Source organism: Nerophis ophidion, linkage group LG02 (genome assembly GCF_033978795.1).
Source record: "Nerophis ophidion isolate RoL-2023_Sa linkage group LG02, RoL_Noph_v1.0, whole genome shotgun sequence".
Lineage (NCBI taxonomy): Eukaryota > Metazoa > Chordata > Actinopteri > Syngnathiformes > Syngnathidae > Nerophis > Nerophis ophidion.
Genome location: NC_084612.1, coordinates 6535567 through 6562116, shown reverse-complemented (window position 1 = coordinate 6562116; position 26550 = coordinate 6535567). Strand labels below are relative to the sequence as shown.

Sequence of the window (26550 nt, the reverse complement as noted above, 5' to 3'; positions counted from 1 at the left end):
CAGCACCTTCAACGTGGTCTTCGGGGGTCAGGAGATACAGAACGGGGACGAGGGCCTCCCTTATCTGCCGCTCCATCTCCACCCGGACCACTATTCCCGAACCAAGGCCCTCGCCGAGATGGCCGTGATGGAATCGAACGGGGTCTCGCTGAAGGACGGCTCCGGGGTGCTGAGGACGTGCGCCCTACGCCCGGCGGGAATCTACGGCCCCGGAGAGCAGAGACATCTCCCCAGGGTTGTAAGCTACATCGAGAAAGGCGTGTTTAGGTTTGTTTACGGCAGCCCGAGCAGCCTGGTGGAGTTTGTGCACGTGGACAACCTGGTGTCGGCGCACGTGTTGGCCGCGGACGCCTTGACCGCCGCCAGGCAGCATCGCTCGGCGGGCCAGGCCTACTTCATCTCAGACGGCCAGCCCGTCAACAACTTTGAGTTCTTCAGGCCTCTGGTGGAAGGCCTGGGCTACCCGTTCCCCACCCTGCGCCTTCCCGTGGGACTCGTTTACTTCTTCGCCTTCCTCACCGAGATGATCCACCACCTGGTGGGACCGTGGTACGACTTCCAGCCGCTGCTGACGCGCACTGAGGTGTACAAAACGGGCGTGACCCACTACTTCAGCATGGCCAAAGCCAAGGCGCAGCTGGGTTACCGTCCCGAGGAGCAAACCCTGGATGAGGTGGTCGAGTGGTTCCGGAGCAGAGGCCACGGGAGAAAACGCCATGGCTTCGCTTTCAGTCGACTCGTGGTTAACTTTCTGTTGGCCGCTGCCTTTACGGCTGCACTGCTCTCTTTTCTACCAGTTGTTGGTAGCTGATATCATCATGCTAATAACAATACTGTATGTAGGGATGGGCAATATGGCCATCAGTGTGTGAATGTGTAATGTAAATGTAAATGTGGAAGTAGTGTCAAAGCGCTTTGAGTACCTTGAAGGTAGAAAAGCGCTATACAAGTACAACCCATTTACCATTTATTTATTTAAAATCTATAACGCAGCCTTCTGGGATAATTATATATATATATATACAAACCCCAAAACAAGTGAAGTTGGCACAATGTGTAAATTGTGCATAATAACAGAATGCAATGATTTGCAAATACTTTTCAACTTAGACTGCAAAGACAAGATATTTAATGTTCCAACTGAGGGACTTAATTTTTTTTGCAAATAATCATTAACTTAGAATTTAATGGCAGCAACACATTGCAAAAAATTGGCACATGGGCATTTTTACCACTGTGTTACATGGCCTTTCCTTTTAACAACACTCAGTAAACATTTGGGAACTGAGGAAACCAATTTTTGAAGCTTTTCAGGTGGAATTCTCTCCCATTCTTGCTTGATGTACAGCTTAAGTTGTTCAACAGTCCGGGGTCTCCGTTGTGGTATTTTAGGCTTCATATTGCGCCACACATTTTCAATGGGAGACAAGTCTGGACTACAGGCAGGCCAGTCTACTATCCGCATACTTTTACTATGAAGCCACGCTGTTGTAACATATGGCTTGGCATTGTCTTGCTGAAATAAGCAGGGGCGTCCATGATAACGTTGCTTGGATGGCAACATATGTTCCTCCAAAACCTGTATGTAACTTTCAGCATTAATGGTGCCTTCACAGATGTGTAAGGTACCCATGCATTGGGCACTAATACACCCCCATTCCATCACAGATGCTGGCTTTTGGACATTGCGCTGGTTCTTTTCGTCTTTGTTACAGAAGACACAACGTCCACAGCTTCCAAAAACAATTTGAAATGTGGACTCTTCGGACCACAGAACACTTTTCCACTTTGCATCAGTCCATTTTAAATTAGCTTGGACCCAGTGAAGCAAGCGGCGTTTCTGGGTGTTGTTGATAAACGGGTTTCGCTTTGCATAGTAGAGTTTTAACTTGCACTTACACATCTAGTGAATAACTGTAATTACTCACAGTGGTTTTCCGGAGTGTTCCCGAGCCCATGTGATGATATTCTTTACACACTGATATTGTTTTTTGATGCAGTATCGCCTGAGGGATCGAAGGTCACGGGCATTCAATGTTACATGCAGTGATATCTCCAGTTTCTCTGAACCTTTAGATTATATAACGCACCGTAGATGGTGAAATCGCTAAATTCCTTGCAATAGCTCGTTGAGAAATGTTGTTCTTAAACTGTTCGACAACTTGCCCATGCATTTGTTCACAAAGTGGTGACCCTCGCCCCATCCTTGTTTGTGAATGACTGAGCATTTCATGGAAGCTGCTTTTATACCCAATCATGGCACCCACCTGTTCCCAATTAGCCTGTTAACCTGTGAGATGTTCCAAATAAGTGTTTGATGAGCATTCCTCAACTTTTTCAGACTTTTTTGACAGCTTTTTTGAAACATGTTTCAAGAATCAAGTTCCAAATGAGCTAATATTTGCAAAAAATAACAAAGTTTTCCAGCTCCAACATTAAATATCTTGTCTTTGCAGTCTACTCAGTTGAATATGGGTTGAAAAGGATTTGCAAATCCCACTTGTTTCGGGGTTTGTATATTGATTGTCTCTTGTTTCGGGGTTTGTATAATGATTTTCTCTATACACAGTGTGGAGACGCTCCTCTCAGCTAATAATCATCACCTCCATTATGGCAAATACACTGCATTTCTTAATGAAGTAGCATTATCACTGGAGGACAAGGTTAAACATGTTACTCACCAAGAGCGAGTAAGGAACAGGTATGCTAATAGATAAGCTAACCACAAAGCTAGCTTTAAACAACACAAAGAAATAAGCGCTAAGTCAAGTTGAAGAAGTGTAGATGAACAGCATTACAACATAAAGTAAGCATATAATAATATTTGCTTACTTTATGTTTTAATATATATTGATTATTATTATACATACTGTTAGTATTGTCACAGTACACGACATGTAAGAGGAGGGTAGATTGATCCATAAATTGGTAGTATTGATACCGAAGGTACTATTAGTATATGATCGATACTGGACTGATTGGGTTAATATTTACATCAAGAAAATATTGTTTCTTTGTTTCTTTATGATAATGTTTACAAACTCGCAATAATTCCCTCGACTTTGAGGGCAAAAACCAAAATAGGGTTTATCTAGTATGGCTATTGACTTTGTTTTGCTCAAAGAATTATATGTAATAAAAGATCATTAGAAACAAGCCTAAATATTGTTAAACTGTCAATAGCAAATACATGTAGTCAATAATAATTGAATATATTTACAGTTAACACATGTGATTACTGTTGGTGTTGGTATGCGCCAATTTTACTTTGGAATCGACTGCATAAAACCCCGATTGGAACCTCGCTGCAAATGACTGTATCAAAAGCTTAAAAAGATCGTATTCTGAGAAGAATTACTGTACATGCCCGATTGGATATCTGGAATTATCAACGGTGCATTTTTCAAATGGGGAAAATCTTTGTGCATATTTTTTTTTGCAACGGTTTACAACTCACCTTCATTGGCATTTACAACTTCGTTGGCATTCCAAAAAATGTCTTATTTTATACTAATGTATATTTTTCTATCTTAAAGAAACATTTTTCTGTATTCAGTAGTCTGTATACTCCCTCAATCATCAGGAGATGATTGAGGGAACCCCTCATGAAACAGTTCTGTAGAGATGAAGTAGTCTTGTGATTTTTCCCACACCTATATATATATATATATATATATATATATATATATATATATATATATATATATATATATATATATATATATATATATATATTTTTTTTTTTTAATTATTATCCGGGACTACCTGCGGGCTGGATTTTGGACGCTGGCGGGTTGTAGTTTGAGGACCCCTGGGATCGATTAAAAAAATTATAATAAAAAAAAAAAATGTATATATATATATATATATATAATAAATATATATATATATTTTATATATTTAAAATATATATATATACCGTATTTCCCTGAATGGCCACAGGGCATATAGTATGCGCCTGCCTTTAATTACTGCCGGGTCAAACTCGCTTCCCAAAATAATTAGCGCATGCTTAGTATTACCGCCGTGTCAAACTCGTGACGTCACGAGTGACACTTCCCCTGTCATCATTTTCAAAATGGAGGAGGCTGATTTCAATACCGGTAATTTGAAATCGCATAAAGGGAAGAAGACTAAGAGCTATTCAGTGGGATTTAAGGTCCAGCTTACATCACACTCAAATTTTTACTGCATACCTTTGGTAAGTGCCGGAGTGAGAAGAGGTTTTAAATCAATTAGCGCATGCCTTTGGTAAGCGCAGGCGTGAGAAGAGGTTTTAAATTAATTAGCGCCTCGGCGGCAATTCAAGGAAATACAGTATATACATATATTTTTATTTATTTATCTGTTTAAACTCGGGACTACCCGCGGGCTGGATTTCGGACGCTGGTGGGCTGTGTCTGTCCCGCCGGCCGTAGTTTGGGGACCACTGAGACCTTAACTGAACAATATAGTACGAAACATTCGTCACTATAAACAAGCATCAAGTTGAATATTACTTACACATACAAAGTCTACCAAGCAGAAGTGTTAGAAAGCATCCAGTAACAAACGTGTCCGCATCACTCACTGTCATGATCTTCACACAATGAATTATTGTTGTCACAAGGTGTCACCATAAAAACAATAACCACTCCACTTCAATTAAAGACGGCATACGTCCATTCCGGACGGGTAATCATAAATAGGTTATTGTTCCCTGTTAGAGTAATTTTACTCTAATAAGCCTTTTCTAAAACATAAAAGTATGTATTTTTGTGCTGATGTCGTGAGGAGCAAACTGCTTGGTCAGCATTTATAGTGTTGATGTGTTTGTGGTAAACAACAGTGCCGCTGAATGCAGCGTGACACTTCAAATGCAGCTCATTTGAAAAATTACAGGTTTCCTCCAGCCCCAGCTGTTCATGCCAGTGTTGTTTGACCCAACGCTACTTTGGTCATTTTGTTGAACACACCGGTTAATTCAATAGAGGCGTTAATTACAGCCTTTACTGTACATACAGTAAATCTGCCAAACACTTGTCTGTCTTATCACGCTCATTTTTTTGGGGAACCTTCATGTATGCAATGCCAAAAAGTCCAGTTGTGTCTGTTATTATTTCCCTTCTGTTACACAGCAGATAACTTTACCTGTTTACACACTTTGTTGTTATTTACAGTCTTGTTTTCAAACCATTCACTTGTTATTCCTGTACTGAACTGTGAACAATTGACCTTAAATTAAAAAGGCTTCAAGGAAATGTGATTTATTCTCTCAATCAATCAATCAATGTTTACTTATATAGCCCTAAATCACTAGTGTCTCAAAGGGCTGCACAAACCACTACGACATCTTCGGTAGGCCCACATAAGGGCAAGGAAAACTCACACCCAGTGGGACGTCGGTGACAATAATGACCTAGTGGGACGTCGGTGACAATGATGACTATGAGAACCTTGGAGAGGAGGAAAGCAATGGATGTCGAGCGGGTCTAACATGATACTGTGAAAGTTCAATCCATAATGGATCCAACACAGTCGCGAGAGTCCAGTCCAAAGCGGATCCAACACAGCAGCGAGAGTCCCGTTCACAGCGGAGCCAGCAGGAAACCATCCCAAGCGGAGGCGGATCAGCAGCGCAGAGATGTCCCCAGCCGATACACAGGCAAGCAGTACATGGCCACCGGATCGGACCGGACCCCCTCCACAAAGGAGAGTGGGACATAGAAGAAAAAGAAAAGAAACGGCAGATCAACTGGTCTAAAAAGGGAGTCTATTTAAAGGCTAGAGTATACAAATGAGGTGGCATCTGAGGTGGCATCTCGAACTCTACATGCCCCTAAAGCTGACCAACATGCCGGATTGTAGTCAGCTGGAGGCGTGTCTTAATGAAATTAAACAATGGATGTCCGCTAACTTTTTGCAACTCAACGCCAAAAAAACGGAAATGCTGATTATCGGTCCTGCTAGACACCGAACTCTATTTAATAATACAACTCTAACATTTGACCACCAAACAATTAAACAAGGCGACACGGTAAAGATTCTGGGTGTTATCTTCGACCCAACTCTCTCCTTTGAGGCACACATTAAAAGCGTTACTAAAACGGCCTTCTTTCATTTCGTAATATCGCTAAAATTCGCTCCATTCTGTCCACTAAAGACGCTGAGATCATTATCCATGCGTTTGTTACGTCTCGCCTCGATTACTGTAACCTATTATTTTCGGGTCTCCCCATGTCTAGCATTAAAAGATTACAGTTGGTACAAAATGCGGCTGCTAGACTTTTGACAAGAACAAGAAAGTTTGATCACATTACGCCTGTACTGGCTCACCTGCACTGGCTTCCTGTGCACTTAAGATGTGACTTTAAGGTTTTACTACTTACGTATAAAATACTACACGGTCTAGCTCCATCCTATCTTGCCGATTGTATTGTACCATATGTCCCGGCAAGAAATCTGCGTTCAAAGGACTCCGGCTTATTAGTGATTCCCAAAGCCCCAAAAAAGTTAATTGTAATCTTCTTTTTAACATGTTTTTTTAAATACACTGAATTCAGACAAATTAAAAGTGTGTTTAATCAGCCCTACTTCTGTGGCGGTTAATGTGTGTGTTTATTACGAAAGTTTTATTGGACACTGAAGTAATGAAACTGAATATTTTGTGGTAAACATTTTTTTTTACTTCAAATTATGCTGCGGTTTCGGTATTTGAGCAAAAGTGTGTTTCAGAAACCAGTTTCTCAAAATACAGTGTTTTAAAATTCATAGTTTAAAAAATCTGTGTTAAAAAATTGTCAAATGATGCTATTTCATTGAATATATTTTTGGGGAAAATTCAGTTTGTTAAAATACAGTGTAGTAAATTTCAGTTTGTATAAAAATTCAGTGTAAAAAAAATAGTATTAAGAAGTCTAAAAAGTTATCGAATTATACTGAAAATTAAAAAAATAATAATTAAATACTGTGTGTAAATAAACACTGTAAAAAATTATTGTATAAAAATTCTGTGTAAAAAAATGTGTCAAATTATGCTGACAATTTCAATGAATAAAAATGTGTGTTTAGTAAATTCACTTTTTTAAACAAAAATTTTATAAAAATTCAGTGTAAAAAGTTATCAAATTATGCTGACAATTTAATTGAATTAAAAAACACGTGAGCAAAAATAATTTTATTTAAATACAGTGTTTGTATAAAAATTCAGTGTAAAAAAATAGTATGAAGAAGTCTAAAAAGTTATCGAATTATACTGAAAATTTAAAAAATAATAATTAAATACTGTGTGTAAATAAACACTGTAAAAAATAATTGTACAAAAATTCAGTTTATAAAATGTGTCAAATTATGCTGAAAATGTCATTAAATAAAATGTTAGTGTTTAGAAAATTCAGTTTGTTAAAATACAGTGTTTTAAATTTCAGTGTGTAAAAAAAAATTGTATAAAAATTCAGTGTAAAAAAAAAGTAATAAAAATCAATGTAAAAAGTTATCAATTCATTGCATAAAATTGTGTGTTTAGAAAATGAAGTGTGTCAAAATACACTGTTTTAAATTTCAGTGTGTGATAAAAATAGTTGTATTAAAATTCAGTGTAAAAAGTTTATCAAATTATGCTGACAATTGAATTGAATAATATGTGTTACCAAAAAATTTAGGTTTTTTTAAATGGTGTATAAATTCAGTGTGTAAAAATTAACTGTAAAAAAATCATTGTGTAAAAATTAAGTGAACATTTTTTTTGTCAAATTGTGCTGACAATTTCATTGAATAAAAATGTAGTTTGTAAAAATACAGTGTTTTAAATTTCAGTGTGTAAAAAAAAATCATTATGTAAAAATTCAGTGTAAAGACATCATAGTATTAAAATTCATTGTAAAAAAGTTATCAAATTATGCTGACAATTTAATTGAATAAAAAAATGTGTGAGCAAAAAAAAATAAAGTGTTTAAAATTCAGTGTGTAAAATTTCACTATACAAATATCATTGTATAAAAATTAATTGTAAAAGATTTCAAATTATGCTGACAATTTCAATGAACAAAAAATGTGTGAGCAAAAAAAACTTTTCTAAATACAGTGTTTAAAATTCAGTGTGTAAAATTTCACTTTAAAACAATTATTGTATAAAATTCGGTGTAAAAAATTTGAAATTATACTGACAATTTTGTTGAATAAAAAATGTGCGTTTAGAAAAAACAGTTTGTTAAAATACAGTGTTTTAAATTTCAGTGAGTAAAAAAAATCCTTGTATAAAAATTCAGTGTAAAAAAATCATAGTACTAAAATTCAATGTAAAAAAGTTATCAAATTATGCTGACAAATGAATACAAAAATGTGTGAACAAAACATTAAAAAAATTTTTAAATACTGTGTTTAAAATTAAGTGTGTAAAATTTCACTGTAAAAAAATCTTTGCATAACATAGTGTAAAAAATGTCCCATTATGCTGACAATTTCATTGAATAAAAAGGTGTGTGTTTAGAAAATGCAGCTTGTTAAAATACAGTGTTTTAATTTTTTTTTGTTTAAAATTCATTGTGTAAAATTTCACTGTACAAAAATCCTTGTATAAAAATTATTTGTATAAAATGTCAAATTATGCTGACAATTTCATTGAATAAAAACATGTTCGAGCAAAAAAACACTTTTTTAAATACAGTGTTTAAAATTCATTTTTTAAAATTTCACTGTAAAACAATTATTGTATAAAAATTCAGTGTTAAATATGTCAAATTATACTGACAATTTCATTGAATAAAAAGGTGTGCGTTTGGAAAAAAACAGTTTGTTAAAATATAGTGTTTCAAATTTCAGTGAGTAAAAAAAAAAATCCTTGTATAACAATTCAATGTAAAAAAAAATCATAGTACTAAAATTCAATGTAAAAAAAGTGATCAAATTATGCTGACAATTTCATTGATTTTAAAAATGTGTGAGCAAAATTAAAGTTTGTTTTTAATATAATTCAGTGTGTAAAAATTCACTGTAAAAAAATCTTTGTATAAAAATTCAGTGTAAAAAAACGTATTTGTAGAAAAATGTGTTGCTTCAAAACCCACTTCCGGAAACTTAATATTGAAGCAATCAATCGTGTTTCAGAACCAGCCAATGAGGGGCTTCAGTCTTAATTGACCAAAAGGGGCTCATGAATATTTGCACTGATTTTGCATACATGTGCTGAAAATTGTAATTTTCCTGAAGGAACTCTCCTGACGGAATAAATAAAGTACTATCTAATCTAATCTAATTTAAATTTTTAACACAAATTTTTGTATACATTGAATCTCCCTGCAACACATATTTACACATTTTTCTGCACTGGATTTTTTTTAATACACTGAATTTCTACACACTGAATCTTACAATTTTAACAAACATATTTTTTTAAACACAAATGATAAAATTGTCAGCACAATTTGATGGAAAAAAACAATTTCAAACGCGAAAAATTCAATCCAATCCAATCCAATTTATTCATAAAGCACATTTAAACAACAAACATGTTTCCAAAATGCTGAACAAAAATATTAAAAACAAGATTTAAATACTATCCTTAGCTCCACCAATGACTGAATAAAAACACAATAAATAAGTATAAAACCAGTGTAAAAATAAATATGATTTAAAACGGGTAAAACCAATTAAAACAATACATATAAATACAAATTTAATAAAAACACAGAGGACCACAATGCACAAAAGCTGCTGAGTTGTTTTTTTTTTTTAATCTTTTTATTTCCTTGCATGCATATTTGCACCTTTCCAGCCAGTGCAGACAGGGTGTCGGACCAGGTGAAGGCGTTGGTGTTATTTGGTGTGTCCTGATGAATGCAAACATCTTTTTTGAGTGAAGTCTAGTGTTTGGAGGGTCGGCAGCCCCTTGCTGAGTTGGTGGCAATCATTGTTTCTTTGCAGCATTAACCACATTCCACAGGGGCGAAGCGCACCCTGTCTCCATCCCCCGCATTCCTTCACCGCGAACGAGTCCCTCTACCACCGCCGCTGGAAAACCACCGTTTTAACTCTCCTTTCCCCACCTCTCTCAAACTCATATTTTTAAATATTTTTATTTATTTTTTTTTTTTTTTACATTTACAGGTGCACTTTGTCGCCGAGACGAGGAACGTCGAACTCCAAAGTGAGGTGAAATTCCTCCGCGCAACGCGCCATTGACTGTAAGGACCTTTCAACTTAAGAAGAAAAAAAACCGAAGTTGACAAAACGTCGCGTTTAAGAGTTTTTTTTGTGTTTTTTTAAAAAAGAAAGCTTTGAAGATGTCGACGTTAGTTTACGTTCTTGTCGGTGTTTTTGTGCTCGGCTAGGGGGGGGGGGGGGGGGGGGTCCGCTTTGCTAGCTCGCAACTTGTTTCCGGACTACAAAAAAAAAAAAAAAAAAAACATGGACGACTACCAGCAAGATGTGGCTCTCCGGGCCAGCCAAATGATGGACGAGCTCTCGCTCTACGACGCAATGTACGCCGCCCGGAGGGACGCGGTCATCGGCCGCGATTTGGACTTCTCGCCGCCGGCGGGGGAGTGCGGCCGGGGCGCGATGAACGGCGCCGCGGTGCTCCGGCAGCAACACCACACCGTGGAGAACTTCACCACCGGGAATAAAGTCTACACCGCGGCTCCGGTGCGCCCGGTCAAGTGCGGCAGGACCGTGCCGGTGGACTTCTGCACCCCGCAGAGGGACGCGGGCTACGGCGAGGCGGAGGGCTGCTGCAAGTCCGAGGTGGCGCTCCCGTGCTACACCGGCGCCTCGGAGCGCCAGCGGAGGTACTCGCTGGAGGTGCACCGGTACAGCACCGGCTCCGCCTTCGACGCCCTCCACAAGCCGGTGCCTCTGCCCGGCAACAGGTGCAACAGCGTCTGCATGGACGGGAGGCACGGCGCCTCCAGCCTGGCGTCCCAGGAGCCCAGCAAGCACGCCAGCCCCAGGTCGAGCATCAGCCAGGACCGCTACACCGGCCTGGTCCACTGCGAGGGCACCGGCGTGCTGAGCCCCAGGTCCAGCTACGCCAGCACGGCCAGCGACACCAGCAAGCACTCCTGCAGCCCCAGGACCAGCCTCAACAGCTGCGACTGCTGCAGCAAGCCCAGCAGCAACCGGACCAGCGGCATCAGCATGGGCTACGACCAGAGGCACGCCAGTCCCAGGTCCAGCACGGCCAGCCAGTACTCCTTCACCACCAGCCCCAGGTCCAGCTACTCGGACTCCCGCTACGGGCCGGCGGCCAGGGATGACTTTGCCCCGCTCATGGTCAGCCCCAGGTCCAGCTTCTGCAGCCAGGACGGGAGACCCGGGGCCGGCGCCAACTGCGTGCTCAGCCCGCGCTCCAGCATCTCCAGCCACAGCTCCAGAAGCTCCCGCAGCTCCAGGGGGTCTATGAGCGCCTACCCGGACCTGCAGCTGCCCTCGCCCAGGGCCTCCATGCTGGCGGGACCCGACGACCACCTCATGCAGGAACTCGGGGACTCCAACGGGATACACGCTCGCCTCCATCTCCAGGAGAACGCGCTGGAAATGGCCCCCGGTTCCTCGTTCTCCAAGTCGGCCTCGGCGGGGCAGAGGTTCAAGCTGCCCTACCAGGTGACCCCCAGCCGGGAGAGTGCGCCGAGCCAGGCGGAGAGGCGGCTGGAGGCGCTCACCTTGGAGCTGGAAAAGGAGCTGGAGATGCACATGAAGAAGGAATACTTTGGTAGGCCAAACACCACAACATGTTTTGTTTTAGTTAAAAAGTTGAAGTAGCAATGATTGTGATTGATTGATTGAAACTTTTATTAGTAGATTGCACTGTTCGGTACATCCATCCATCCATTTTCTACCGCTTATTCCCTTTCGGGGTCGCGGGGGGCGCTGGCGCCTATCTCAGCTACAATCGGGCGGAAGGCGGTGTACACCCTGGACAAGTCGCCACCTCATTGCAGGGCCAACACAGATAGACAGACATCATTCACACTCACATTCACACACTAGGGTCAATTTAGTGTTGCCAATCAACTTATCCCCAGGTGCATGTCTTTGGAAGTGGGAGGAAGCCGGAGTACCCGGAGGGAACCCACGCATTCACGGGGAGAACATGCAAACTCCACACAGAAAGATCCTCAGCCTGGAATTGAACCCAGGACTAGAGGACCTTCGTATTGTGAGGCAGACGCACTAACCCCCCTGCCACCGATATTCCATACAATTGACCACCAAATTACACCCGAATAAGTTTTTCAACTTGTTTAAGTCGGGGTCCACATTAATCAAGTTATTGTCACACACACACACACACACACACACACACACACACACACACACACACACACACACACACACACACCATGTGTGGTGAAATTATCATTTTCATTTGCCCCATCATCCCTTTTCACCCCTGGGAGGTGAGGGGAGCAGTGAGCAGCAGCGGTGGCCGCGCCCGAGAATCATTTTTGGTGATTTAACCCCCAATTCCAACCCTTGATGCTTAGTGTCAAGCAGCGTCCCATTTTTATAGTCTTTGGTATGACTCGGCCGGGGTTTGAACTCACGACCTACCGATCTCAGGCCGGACACTCTAACCACAGTTAGCATTGTCTAATAAAACCAAAATCAAATAAAAGTAGTCGCCATTGGATGACACCTGACAGACAGGTGACGGGAAACTCAAGTCCAGCGGTGTCAAACGTACTAACAGGTTTTATCCATCCGTCCCTCGGGATGAGTTTGCTAAGTATAAAAATGAGCCAAAATGTTTAAATGAAAGAAACTGCTGTTTTAAATGCGTCCACTAGATGTCACAATAGCAATTCTTTGCATCTATGTAGATTATACTACAAAAACAAAACACATGATGTTAGTGCACCAGTCGAAGAAAGTGATCAATCTACATAAATAACATCCTGTAATTTGATTTTTATATATATATTTTTATCTTGAGTTGACTGATTAACATTATCACATCATTTATTAAGAAAGTATAAATAACGACACATAAAGGTAGAATTCTATGAACCGCAACATTATGATTTGTACATTTTCAGAATGTCCTTGTTCTATTTTTTTTTTAAATCATTCTGAAGTTGTCTTTATTTTTAAGTTATTGTGCCTTGATTTTACCAGGGATTTTTCTCCATGTGGCCCCCGAGCTCAGATTAGTTTGACACCCCTGTCCTAGTCATTACGCATCATGCTTTCATTTTACATTAATATCTCAGTTTATGCAAAGTGATGTTTAACTTGTGCATCTTCTATGGTTATCATCACTCATAGGTATACACTTCTGTGCATGGCATCGGGATAAAATGTCCTTTAGTAAAATTTGCTGACGTAGCACGTGATGATGCTCTAAGCTCTGTTTGAACTTTTCAACATAAGAAAAAATGAATACAGTCTTTCCTAACGGTGTTAATTGGTTCCGGACATGACCGCGATAAATAGATTTCCAATTAAATCAAAAATTTGCAGAGCTAGAACATAAAAAACTGTTTCCAACTTTCTAAATAGGTTTTGTCGCCTTTACACTCTTTTAATTCAGTAATGCTTCCTGATGCTGGGCCAATCAGTGGCCACGATACTGACCTTGGTCTCCTATCTGGGCCAATACCACTGCGGTTTTGGTATTTTTACTCTATTTAAGACATTTCTATGCTAAAAAAAAGGCTTGATTTCGGACACAAAAAGTTGTCGAATATGCTTAAAAAAGATATTGAATAAAATTGACATGACGAGGGAGGACTCTATATACAGTCGTGGTCAAAAGTTTACATACACTTGTAAAGAACATAATGCCATGGCTGTCTGGAGTTTCCAATACTTTCTACAACTCTTATTTTTTTGTGATAGATTGATTGGAGCACATACATGTTGGTCACTAAAAACATTCATAAAGTTTGGTTCTTTTATGAATTTATTATAGGTCTACTGGAAATGTGACCAAATCTGCTGGGTCAAAAGTATACATACAGCAATGTTAGTATTTGGTTACATATCCCTTGGCAAGTTTCACTGCAATAAGGGAAATGCATGTCAAAAGTGGTAAAGGAATGGCTAAATAAGGCTAGAATTAAGGTTTTTGAATGGCCTTCCCAAAGTCCTGACTTAAACGTGTGGACAATGCTGAAGAAACAAGTCCATGTCAGAAAACCAACACATTTAGATGAGCTGCACCAATTTTGTCAAGAGGAGTGTTCAAAAATTTAGCCAGAAGCTTGAGGGTGGCTACCAAAAGCACCTTATTGCAGTTCAATTTTCCAAGGGAGATTAGATTAGATTAGATTAGATAGTACTTTATTTATTCCTTCAGGAGAGTTCCTTCAGGAAAATTAAAATTTTCAGCACAATCCCATTCAAGATCAGACAAATGTTACAGGGAGACAGAACAGGATCGCTGACGGGTCTGCCAGCTTCCAGCGCCCCTTACAAAAAGTTGAGATACAGGTAAACAAGTGGGGGGAATGGGAGAAAAAAATAGAAGATTAAAATAAAATAAAATATAATAAAGAAATCGGTCTAAGCCTGGGCCCTGGAGAGGGGGTCCAGACTGAGGCCAAGGGAAAAAAACAACAACAACTCATAGCCATAGTACACATCCCTCTCACATGTGTGTAATAGGGAAACATCAAACATGACAAAGGACATTAAAGACATTAAAGGGGAACATTATCACCAAACCTATGCAAGCGTCAATATATACCTTGATGTTGCAGAAAAAAGACCATGTATTTTTTTTAACCGATTTCCGAACTCCAAATGGGTGAATTTTGGCAAATTAAACGCCTTTCTGTTTATCGGTCTTTTAGCGATGACGTCAGAACATGACGTCACCGAGGTAACACAGCCGCCATATTCATTTTCACATTACAAACACCGGGTCTTAGCTCTGTTATTTTTCGTTTTTTCGACTATTTTTTGGAACCTTGGAGACATCATGCCTCGTCGGTGTGTTGTCGGAGGGTGTAACAACACTAACAGGGAGGGATTCAAGTTGCACCACTGGCAAGAAATCTGCCGCCAGACCCCCATTGAATTTGCCAGAGTGTCTGCACATTTTACCGGCGATGCTAAGACAGACATGGCACAGAGATGTATGGATAACCTGCAGATGCATTTGCAACGATTAAGTAAACGAAATCACAAAGGTGAGTTTTGTTGATGTTGTTGACTTATGTGCTAATCAGACATATTTGGTCACGGCATGACTGCCAGCTAACTGATGCTAACATGCTATGCTAATCGATGCTAACATGCTATTTACGCTAGCTGTATGTACATTTGAAACTAGATACCCACATTTAATGCGAAACAAACACTTACCAATCGACGGATTTAAGTTGCTCCAGTGTCACAAAATGCGAAAGTCCTGATCGTTTGGTCTGCACATTTTACCGGCGATGCTAATAAGGCAGCCATGCTATGGGCCACTTCATTAGGTACACCCACACTATGGCCGAATAGCGTCAATAGCTATTCGCTCAATAGCTTCAATTTCTTCTTCAATTTCATTTTCGCTATCTGCCTCCATACTCCGACCATCTGTTTCAATACATGCGTAATCTGTTGAATCGCTTAAGCCGCTGAAATCCGAGTCTGAATCCGAGCTAATGTCGTTATATCTTGCTGTGGTAACCGCCATGTTGTTTGTATTGGCAGCACTGTATGACGTCACAGGGAAATGGACAGTCTCATCGCAAATAGCGAAAATCAAGAACTTTAAAGCTTTTTTTAGGGATATTCCGGGACCGGTAAAATTTTGAAAAAAACTTCCAAAAATACAACGAGCCACTGGGAACTGATTTTTATTGTTTTTAACCCTTTTGAAATTGTGATAATGTTCCCCTTTAAAGCAGCGGATACAATCAACCACTTTTACATACAGCTATGAATAAAAACTAAAAGAAACATATACATTGTGGTGGCCTCTGCGGTGTTCCACGCTGTCGTCTGCTGGGGTGGAGAGAGCATGGCCAGAGACAGGAGCAGACCCAACAAAGCAACCAAGAGAGTAACCAAATATTAACATTGCTTTATGTATACTTTTGATTCAGCAGATTTGGCCACATTTTCAGTAGACCCATTATAAATTCATGAAAGAACCAAATTTCATGAATGTTTTTGTGACCAACAAGTATGTGCTCCAACCACTCTATCACAAAAAAAAAAGACTTGTCGAAATGATTGGAAACTCAAGACAGCCATGACATTATGTTCTTTTCAAGTGTATGTAAACTTTTGACCACTACTGTACATTGTCTGTTCCAGGGTTAAACTGTGGCCATCCATTATTTGACTGGCAATGGTTTTAGTAAAGTTTTAACATCCCTGACTGTCTACAAGTGGGAAGTGGAGGTGAAACCTGCATAATGGAACTAAAATAAATTAAAACTATACTCATTTTTGGAATGAGCCTGACAGACATGATAATGATAAGAAACGGGAAACAGTTGTGTTGACGAGCTTTTTTGGTCTCGTTGTTCGCTATATGCTTTCATCTCTCTGCCAACAGGGTATTTGGCAAATTATGTTTTATGTGTAGTTCTACGGGTATCGTCACAATTTTTCTCAAAGCTATTCCTTCTGATGTGAGATTTGCTGATGTTTGACTTTTGAGGCATATTTCTTTCGTGCGTTTGTCTTTGAAGCGTAAGTTGTATTTTGATGCAAAGCTGCTGCGTTTGTGTCTTTCTGCACGTGGTCCAGCTGGACGTTGTGAACGATATCAAATAGGGCGGACCAGGGTTATTTAACTGGCGGCCCGGGGGCCAAATCTGGCCTCGAGTTCAGTTCAAAACTTGGGGTGCAAACAAGGTGGCAGCAAATTCTGAAAAACACTGGAGTGCTCCTTTTCCACAGAGGAACTTGGACCACTGTAAACACCTTGGCAGATCATTGCATTGACATTTTAACCTTGCAAACATAGAACACTGTGGTCCAAACTTGTGGGTTACACAACTGAGACGTTCCTCAAGGCACCCCGTTAAGTCCTCTCCTTTTTTCGTAATGTGATTTATGTAACTAAGGTGTTCCAGTAGCTTGTTTACTTCAGGTGCAGTCACTTTTCATTTGTTCCAACTTCTTTAAACCAGTGGTGTTCCTCAAGGTTCAATTGTAGGTCCTCTCTTTTTCATCATTTGGGCTATTCAACTGGTGGCCTTTGAGTTCAGTTCAAAAACTTGTGAGAGTCGCATGGATGTTAATTTGAGTCTTTATTATGAAAGCTTTTTTTTTTTACACTGAATTTATTTAACCTATTGTTTTGCGAGCCCTTTTTTTTTTTTTTACATCAAATTATGCTGACAATCTGATTGAATAGAAATCTGTGAGCAGCATTTGCAGTTAAAAAATCAGTTTGTTTAACTAATATGTTCTGAATTATGTGTAAAAATGTAGTGTAAAAAAATCAGTGTAAGCCAATTCAGTGCAGATGAAACCAGTATAAAAAAATCAGTGCAGTGCAGAAAAAGTCTGGGTATACAAAAATAGAAATAAAAACACAAATCACCACTGTACTGTGTGATAACTCAATGAAACTATAGAGGTTAATTTGTGTCTTTATTATGAAAGTTTTTTTGGAAGTGGAATTTATGTAACGCAATTATTTGCGTTAGAATTCTGTAAACTTAACTTTTTAAAAACATTTTTTTCGATCAAATTATGCTGACAACTTAATAAAATAAAACAATGTGACCAAAATTTGTGTTCTAGAATTAATTTGATCAAAACACAGTGTTTTAAAATTCAGTGTGTAAAAACCCAGTGCAAAAAAAAATAAAAATCAGTGTTTAAAAATGTAATGTAAATACAATTCAAAGCAGAAAAATTAACTGTAAAAATATTTGGTGCACAAACATTTTATTAAAATTCACTATGAAACATCATTTGTATAAATAATCTAAGAAATGTGCATACAAAATTCAGTGTAAAAAAATTAGTGCACAAAAATTCAGTGTAAAAAAAAATTCAGTGAAGAAAAATTAAATTCAGTCTTTATTACAAAAGCTTTTTTTCGAGGGGGGTGTAGCAACATTTTTTGCCTTTTCAATATTGTGAACTGAATTTTTTTTTACACACATTTACACACACACCTGACAATTGTATTGAATTAAAAATTGTGACCAAAATTTGTGTTTAAAAAATAAGCATATTAAATTTTACTGTAAAAAAAAAAGTTACAAAATATTCGATGTTTAAAAAAAATTGAGTTCAAAAATTTTGTGTGGAAAAATTCTGTTTAATTAAAAATATATATTTTATTAATCTTAAAAAAATATTATTTAACAAACTGAATTCTTAAACGAACAAATTTTGCTCTTTTTTAAAATGTTTTATTCAATGCAATTTTCAATATAATTTAATCTAATTTAATGGGGCGGCATAGCTCAGTTGGTAGAATGGCCGTGCCAGCAACTTTAGGTTTCCAGGTTTGATTCCCGCTTCCACCATCCTAGTCACTGCTGTTGTGTCCTTGGGCAAGACACTTTACCCACCTGCTCCCAGTGCCACCCACACTGGTTTAAATGTAACTTAGATATTGGGTTTCACTATGTAAAGCGCTTTGAGTCAATAGAGAAAAGTGCTATATAAACATAATTCACTTCACAATTAAAAAATAAAAATGTATTCCACAAAATTCCATCCATCCATCCATTAATTTACCGCCCGCCCCTCATGGGTCAGAGGGGGGCTGGAGCCAACTTTAGCCGGAGCCTATCCCAGCTGTAATCAGGTGGCAGGCAGGGTAAAACCTGGACAAGTTAATTTGCAAAAAAAAAACAGTTACATAAATCCAGTGTCCTAAAAAGATTTATAATATTAATACTGCTAATAATAATAAAGACACAAATAAACCATTTTGCAGCAGATTCTCAAAACGCTGTCAGATTATCAGTGAGTGCTTCGGTGATAACAATGAAGTCGACCATCCCTGCCGTCAACTGTGTTTGGCACGGCGCTACTTGGGTACCAACCCCAGTGGAAGGGTACCAAAATGGTGCAGCTTGTTTACACGCTTCATTGAGGACTCTAAATTGTCCCGGCAGGAAAGGTCGGCTGAATGCAATCGGAACAAGCCCGAGAGAGACAAATCCGTTTCCGTAGCGACAGTGAAGAAATGGATTGTTTTGTTCAAGGCGAGGGTTTGGTAGTAGTGGCTGCCAGCGTCCGGCTCTCTGGCCTATGTTTGTTGTTGTGATGGTGGCGAAGAAGCTGTAAATTAACAGCTGGGGCGATGCAAGCCTGCAATTGAAGTGCCGCCATCACCCCCCCTCCCCATCCCCCGAGCAAAGCCCATCATTAACCGACCAGCGGGGAGTCGGGCGCTACCAGATCCTTGGCACACGATTGCAGAGGGCGGGCCAGACAGGGCCGAGTGGGGAAAGGAGACTAAGGGGGGGGCGTCTAGTCTGATCACCTGCCCTGAATCGTAATCACCGGACACATCTTTAGGTACACCTGCACCGTACTTAATGCAGGGTGCCACACATTCTACTTTTTCAGATATAATAATGCAATTTTTCACAATGCTAGTGTCAGTGAGGCGCATTTTCTCAGCGCTCAGAGCAGTTTCCTGCAGTTTTCTGCGGCAGGGGCAGCTCAAAGGTTGCAGGAATGTGCTGTCGTTTTATTTTTAACTCCGGTGAATGCAAAACATCCTGCTCCTTGCCACGCAGACACGAAACGGGCACATGAGGGATTTGACATCCTGTTTTTTTTTTTCCAAACAATGCCTCACTGTCTTGTTAAACACTAACCACGAAATGAGACGCGGCGTTTGTCCTTTGGAACCGTTTGTCATTTTACATTAACAGCAGGTCAGTTGATGCAGTTTAATGAATGCAACGCCGAAAATCCCCATTTGGTCGTGGAATAAAGAAGTCAAAGTAGTGTCTGACTGCGATGGAATCCAGTAGATTCCAGACCCCCCGCGGTTAGTAAACATTAGCGCCTAAGATTGAGCTTGTGGCTGCATTTTCAGATGTGTAGTGAAGCCTGTTTATTCATTTAATTTTTTTACAACGCTGTCTTCCATGAAGTGGTGGGTGTTATACATGGGACAGGTAGGCTCTATCGCAGGGGTAGGGAACCTATGGCTCACGAACCAGATGTGGCTCTTTTTGATGACTGCATCTGGCTCTCAGATAAATCTTAGCTGACGTTGCTTAACACGATAAGTAATTAATAATTCCGCTGGTAATCACAGTGTTAAAAATAACGTTCAAAATATCAAACATTCTCATGCATTTCAATCCATCCATCCATTTCTATCGCACCTGTTCAAGAAGTCGCATTATTGGTCAAAAGTATTTTTTTTACTATTGGGTACCTTCAGATTAACATTGTTATTAATACGAATATGAGATGCACGCATTTAGTTGTTGTAATCTGGGAAAGTTCAAATAAAAAAGGAGGCTTAGAATGATCTTGTCAGAGCGTGGGACGACATTAAACAAGGGTACAGGTCTACGCATTTTTCCTCATTGAGCTAAATTGAATCCAGTCTCTGTTTAATTCCTTGCTTCTTGTCTGTTTAATAGATGTCATCAGTGTTTGAACCTGACAGTTGTTTTCAGTGTTAATAATAGTATACAGCTCTCACGGGAATACATTTTAAAATATTTGCCTTTCATGGCTCTCTCAGCCAAAAATATTCCCGACCCCTGCTCTATCGTGTCATGGCTGCATTTTAGGACATGTAGCAAAGCCTACAGAAAACGTTTCAACACCTGTTATGTCCCCTCAAAGTGCAATTGGCTAAAACTCGAGAAGGTAGTAGTTCATCAAAAAAATCTGTCAGGGTCGAACTTGTATGCCAAAACAGGAAACGTTGGTGAAAGCAACAATGGCCGTAGTCTGTTGATAGAGAGGAAGGGTCCGTACAATATGAGGAAGTAATCAGTGATTGTAAAGGGTGGACACTGATTACAACTGGATTTAGACAGAGGAAGACCGTCTATATTACTGCAGTGCACAAAGCTGGAAGTTAAAGGCCTACTGAAATTAGATTTTCTTATTTAAACGGGGATAGCAGGTCCATTCTATGTGTCATACTTGATCATTTCGCGATATTGCCATATTTTTGCTTAAAGGATTTAGTAGAGAACATCCACGATAAAGTTCGCAACTGGAGAAATTCCCTGCCTCTACCGGAAGTCGCAGAAGATGACGTCACATGTTGATGGCTCCTCATATATTCACATTGATTTTAATGGGAGCCTCCAACAAAAAGTGCTATTCGGACCAAGAAAACGACAATTTCCCCATTAATTTGAGCGAGGATGAAAGATTCGTGTTTGAGGATATTGATAGCGACGGACTAGAAAAAAAAAAAATGGGATTGCAATCGCGTTGCATTGAGACGGATTCATATGTTTTTAGAGACATTTACTAAGATAATTCTGGGAAATCCCTTATCTTTCTATTGTGTGGCTAGTGTTTTAGTGAGTTTAACAGTACCTGATAGTCGGAAGTGTACGTCCACGGCCGGGTGTTGACACGCAGTGTCTCGGGGAAGTCGACGGCAGCTGTCCGGGAGGCGCAAGCTCAGCTGATATCCGTTAAGTGGCGACTTTTTAACCGCAATTTTCTCACCGAAACCTGCTGGTTGACAAGTGGTCGGGATCCATGTCCGCTGTGAACCATAGTAAAGTTTCAACTCCGTGAATTTTAAACAAGGAATCACCATGTGTTTGTGTGGCTAAAGGCTAAAGCTTCCCAACTCCATTGTTCTACTTTCACTTCTCCAATATTAATTGAACAAATTGCAAAAGATTCAGCAACACAGATCTCCAAAATACTGTGTAATTATGCCATTAAAGTAGACGACTTTTAGCTGTGTGTGCGCAGCACTCATATTCATAACATACGCGAAGTTTTCAAGAAAAAAGTCCCGGGAAACTTAAAATTGCAATTTAGTAAACTAAAAAGGCCGTATTGGCATGTGTTGCAATGTTAATATTTCATCATTGATATATAAACTATTAGACTGCGTGGTTGGTAGTAGTGGGTTTCAGTAGGCCTTTAAACATTGCTTTTTTTTTTTAATTGTGTCCTTCCAGCGTGAAAAGCTGGAGGACCTGTTTATGTTTTATTGAGTTGGGACATTTCACCCCCAAGTCACCCTGCTCATAACTGCACCATTCGTGGGAGCTAATTGGGGTGGCAATCGATTCGTTTTCCCGGTCACATCACATGCTTGCATGGCCGCTTGTTGCTAGGCAGAGTTGATGGGGCTCAATCAATACTGCCCCGTAGGCCAGTGGAAAAAACAACTTCATTTTGTACCGTTCTTTACCAGTCACGACATCTTAGCAGTTTTGAACCACAAACCGTTAGTTGACAACTTTATTAATTTTGTATTTGAGTTGCTGCTCTGTATTGTATACAAAGTATTGTAGCTTCCAAATCTATGAAGGTTAATTTTTGTCTCTAAAAACTTTTTTTTTTGACAATGGATTTATGTAACTGATTTTTTTGCATTTGAATTTTTTGAACAACATTTTTTTCCATCAAATTATGTTGACAGTTTCACAGAAAAAAAATCCATTCATCCATCCATTTTCTTCCGCTTGTCCCTTATGGGGTCGGAGGGGGGGTGCTGGAGCTTATACCAGCAAAATGTGTGAGGGTCAAATTTCAGTGTTTTAAAAAATTCAGTGTATAAAAAATCAGTGTAAAAATGTTCAAAGTATAGAATAATTCAGTTTTTAAGTGAGTTAGTGTAAACTATATTTATATAGTGCTTTTCTCTAGTGACTCAAAGCGTTTTTACACAGTGAAAACCAATATCCATCCACCCATCCATACATTTTTTACCGCTTGTCCCTTTTGGGGTCACGGGGGGCGCTGTGTGGGTGGCACTGAGAGCAGGTGGATAAAGAGTCTTGCCCAAGGACACAAGGGCAGTGACTAGGATGGCGTAAGGCAGGGATCGAACCTGGAACCCCCAAGTTTCTGGCACGGCCACTCTACCAACCGAGCTATACTGCCCCCGTTTTTAAAATTTCAATGTATAAAAAAAATCCAGTTTAGAAAAATTTGCTGCTTCAACACTCAAGACCCACTTCCGGTAATTTAAGACTGAAGCAATCGATCCTGTCTCAGAAGGAGCCAATGAGGTGTCAAGTTTGAAGTCACGTGACACAGGAATTTTTTTACGCCGAATTTTTAAACACTGAATTATTTTCTACATTGAATTTTTTTTTACACTGATTTTTTTAAATTAAACATTTTTTCAATGAAATTGTTAGCTTAATTTGTTGTAAAAAAAATAAAATAATTCAGTCTTCAAAATTCAAACGCAAATAATTTATTTATTTATTCAGTGTCAAAAAAAGCTTCTGTAATGAAGACACAAATGAACCTTTGTAAAATGTCTAATCCTCGCCTCCTTGACAATAAAGTATCATTATTACCGGAGTACTAGAAGACATGCAATAGCTAAACATGCTACGCGACACACCGTAGGAGGATACTGAAAAGCATTGCTAACCGCTAAGCTAGAGCTCTTGAATGTAAACAAGGTGGGCGAACTGATATAAATATCGATAGTAACACATGTAGTATTAGTTAGGGTTGCGCGATTAAGACCAAATGCAGTATAAATAATATAGATTTGGTCGACAATAGAGCTTTTCATAGTATCTTGAAAAATCATGTTCTGACTGTGTTCCGCAAATTTGTCGGCAACATGTGGACGAACGTGTCCTCTACGCACTCTAGTGTTTTTGCTAGCGGCTAATGCCCCTTCACAGTGCAAAGCCACTTCTAAATCAGATATCCCCGCGTCCATGGCGGTAAATAAACTACAGTTCTTAAAAATATCATTCGGAGAAGATGAGGAATAACTAAACATGCTTCACTACAGAACATAGGAGGATAGGCTAACAAAAAACTGGCAGATCGGCAGTAATGATACAAAGTATGATATCATTATATGGTCGATACCACAGTAGTTTGATATTTTTAATAATCAAAAACATCTCTTGTCGTTTTTGTCACAGTTGACAAAGTCAGGAAACAAGTTCCTGGACACTAGAGGGCTTTCAGGTAAAAAAAAAAAACCCAACAGATTTAATTTAAAGCCTATATTAGGAATTGTTTTAAATATTTAATTGATATTGTTCCATCGCCATGAAAATTTGAAGTATTAGTATCAACATTTATATGACTTATACATTCCCTGTAACTACTAGTTATTGGATCGATACCCAGATTTGTATTATCACCTGAAACTAGGGTTGTCCCAATACCAATATTTTGGTACCAGCATCAAAATGTATTTACATACTTTTTGAAATAAGGGGGACAAAAAAAATAAATTAAAAATGTTGCTTAATTTCAACAAAAAATCTCACGATACTTTAAACATATGGTTCACTCAAAAAAAAAAATTTAAAGATTAAAATAAAATAAAAATATGTGATATATTCTATATCTAACATGAAAAAATATAATAATCGGTCTTAGCCCAGGCTAAGACCGATTTTTTTATTTTATTTTAATCTTCTATACCCCCCCCCTTGTTTACCTGTATCTCATCTTTTTTTGTAAGGGGCGCTGGAAGCCGGCAGACCCGTCAGCGATCCTGTTCTGTCTCCCTTTAATGTTTGTCTGATCTTGAATGGGATTGTGCTGAAAATTTAAATTTTCCTGAAGGAACTCTCCTGACGAAATAAATAAAGTACTATCTATCTATCTATCTATCTATCTATCTATCTATCTATCTATCTATCTATCTATCTATCTATCTATCTATCTATCTATCTATCTATCTATCTATCTATCTATCTATCTATCCATCCATCCATCCATCCATCCATCCATCCATCCATCCATCCATCCATCCATCCATCCATCCATCCATCCATCCATCCATCCATCCATCCATCCATCCATCCATCCATCCATCCATCCATCTATCTATCTATCTATCTATCTATCTATCTATCTATCTATCTATCTATCTGTCCGTCCGTCTGTCTATCTATCTATCTATCTATCTATCTATCTATCTATCTATCTATCTATCTATCTATCTAACATAAAAATTAATAATATAATAAAATACAATCAAATAATAATTTTAAAAATAAATACGTATTAAAGAATATAATAAATATTGAATGCATTAAAAACAATAGGCTTTTCTTGTTGCATTAAAGAACAGTTTTTAAATATTACTTATAGCCTGTAGAATAGAAAGCATTATTGACATTATGCTATATGATTTATGGCTGCAACTTTTTGTCTGGCTTTAAGAGAAATAAAACCATCAGTAAATGCAAAAAAAAAAAAAAATACAATAGCCTAATCTACACATATTAGACATTTAGCAGGTAAACACACATTGTTAAGGATAAAACCCAAATTGTAGCAATTTGTTACAAAATCCAGTCATTTCACTTGCATTAGTTGGCGCTACGTGGGCGGTTTTAAGTAACGACAGACAAACTAGTTAACTTTATTACCTGTCGATTTGGCTGCTTTTTGTCTTTATTGTTTACCTAAGTTTGAAGCGAAAGTGGTAATACTGTAATCATGCCAACTTTGGCGAGGCATGTTTTAAAGCAGCGCTTACAGCGTGACGCCTTTATTGACAGTTTTGAAGCCCAAATACCTGCATATTGTGCTTCTTGCACCCGGTATACTGTACAACAGAAATAGATATTAACAGTAAATTAGTAGATTAATAATAGTTTTGAGAAAATAATACAACTGGAAACATGTTACCGCATATATTAGCAGCTAATGTAACCCGTTTTGAAATGAGTCCAATATCAGTTATACACCAAATAATATTTTGTGATATAAACAGTTATCAAAAAAGACTGCAATATATATTGCGATCTGGATTTCAGGCCATATTCCCCATCCCTTTTTCACAACACTATTTTTTATGTGTGGGTTAGGTGTGTTGGACTGTCAGAGGGTGTTTTCATGTGTCCTGTCGACACCGTGGCCTCGGTCTGACCCCAGTCAGGCTTTGACCCTGCCCTCCCTGAAGAATGTGACCTCAGGCGAGGTCGCCTTGTTGTGAACTTCGGGAGCTCGTACGTTTGCTAGCGCAACATACAAATAGTGTTCCCCCCCCCCTTACGGGGTCACCGTGCTGTTGTTGGTATGTTCAGGAAGCACCTGCACTGACCTGTCTTTATGTCGCTATTAAAGGTCCCCTATTATTGAAATTACAATTAAATGATGGTTAAAAACACAGTCACGTGTCTGATTTATCAAGCTCAATCAATGTAAACAACATTCTAAAACCACATTGAACACTTAACAATAGAATCTAAAACTGAAGGTGCAAAAAAATGAATGTGTAAGAAATGTTTAACAAAGTGTAACAAAATAGTTCAAGTGTGAAAATGTAAACAGAGAGAAACAAGAGCAGAACTATTTTCTGCAGGTTTAGTGCCATGAAGTTGCAGCTGTGTTCTATAGGGTGAGTGTGGCTAAGATGGTGTGGTATTTGCGGTCTCGGTGGGGACGAGCACCTTGAATTATTTACAGACCACATTGTTCTTACTAAGGTCCGTTTTAAAGAATCCTAAAAACTGCCATACCCTGGAGCAGGGGTCACCAACG

The 26550-nt window shown here is 39.0% G+C and overlaps 2 protein-coding genes and 1 long non-coding RNA gene across 3 annotated transcripts in view; all 3 read left to right on the top strand.

Moving 5' to 3' along the window:
• sdr42e1 (short chain dehydrogenase/reductase family 42E, member 1) overlaps positions 1–3646 on the top strand; it is a 6292-nt gene extending 2646 nt beyond the window's left edge. Inside the window, exon 3 of the mRNA XM_061876843.1 lies at positions 1–3646. This exon is cut by the window's left edge and continues 288 nt beyond it. Within this exon, the coding sequence (XP_061732827.1) occupies positions 1–811 (811 nt within the window). The 3' untranslated portion in view covers positions 812–3646.
• The window catches only part of LOC133536399 (uncharacterized), a 9929-nt gene extending 4689 nt beyond the window's left edge, over positions 1–5240 (top strand). The window contains exon 2 of the long non-coding RNA XR_009802459.1: positions 4224–5240. This is a non-coding gene — a long non-coding RNA (uncharacterized LOC133536399). The remainder of the gene's footprint in view (positions 1–4223) is intronic.
• A 5096-nt stretch (positions 5241–10336) lies between these two features.
• The window catches only part of wtip (WT1 interacting protein), a 94863-nt gene continuing 78649 nt past the window's right edge, over positions 10337–26550 (top strand). The window contains exon 1 of the mRNA XM_061876830.1: positions 10337–11686. Within this exon, the coding sequence (XP_061732814.1) occupies positions 10384–11686 (1303 nt within the window). The 5' untranslated portion in view covers positions 10337–10383. The remainder of the gene's footprint in view (positions 11687–26550) is intronic.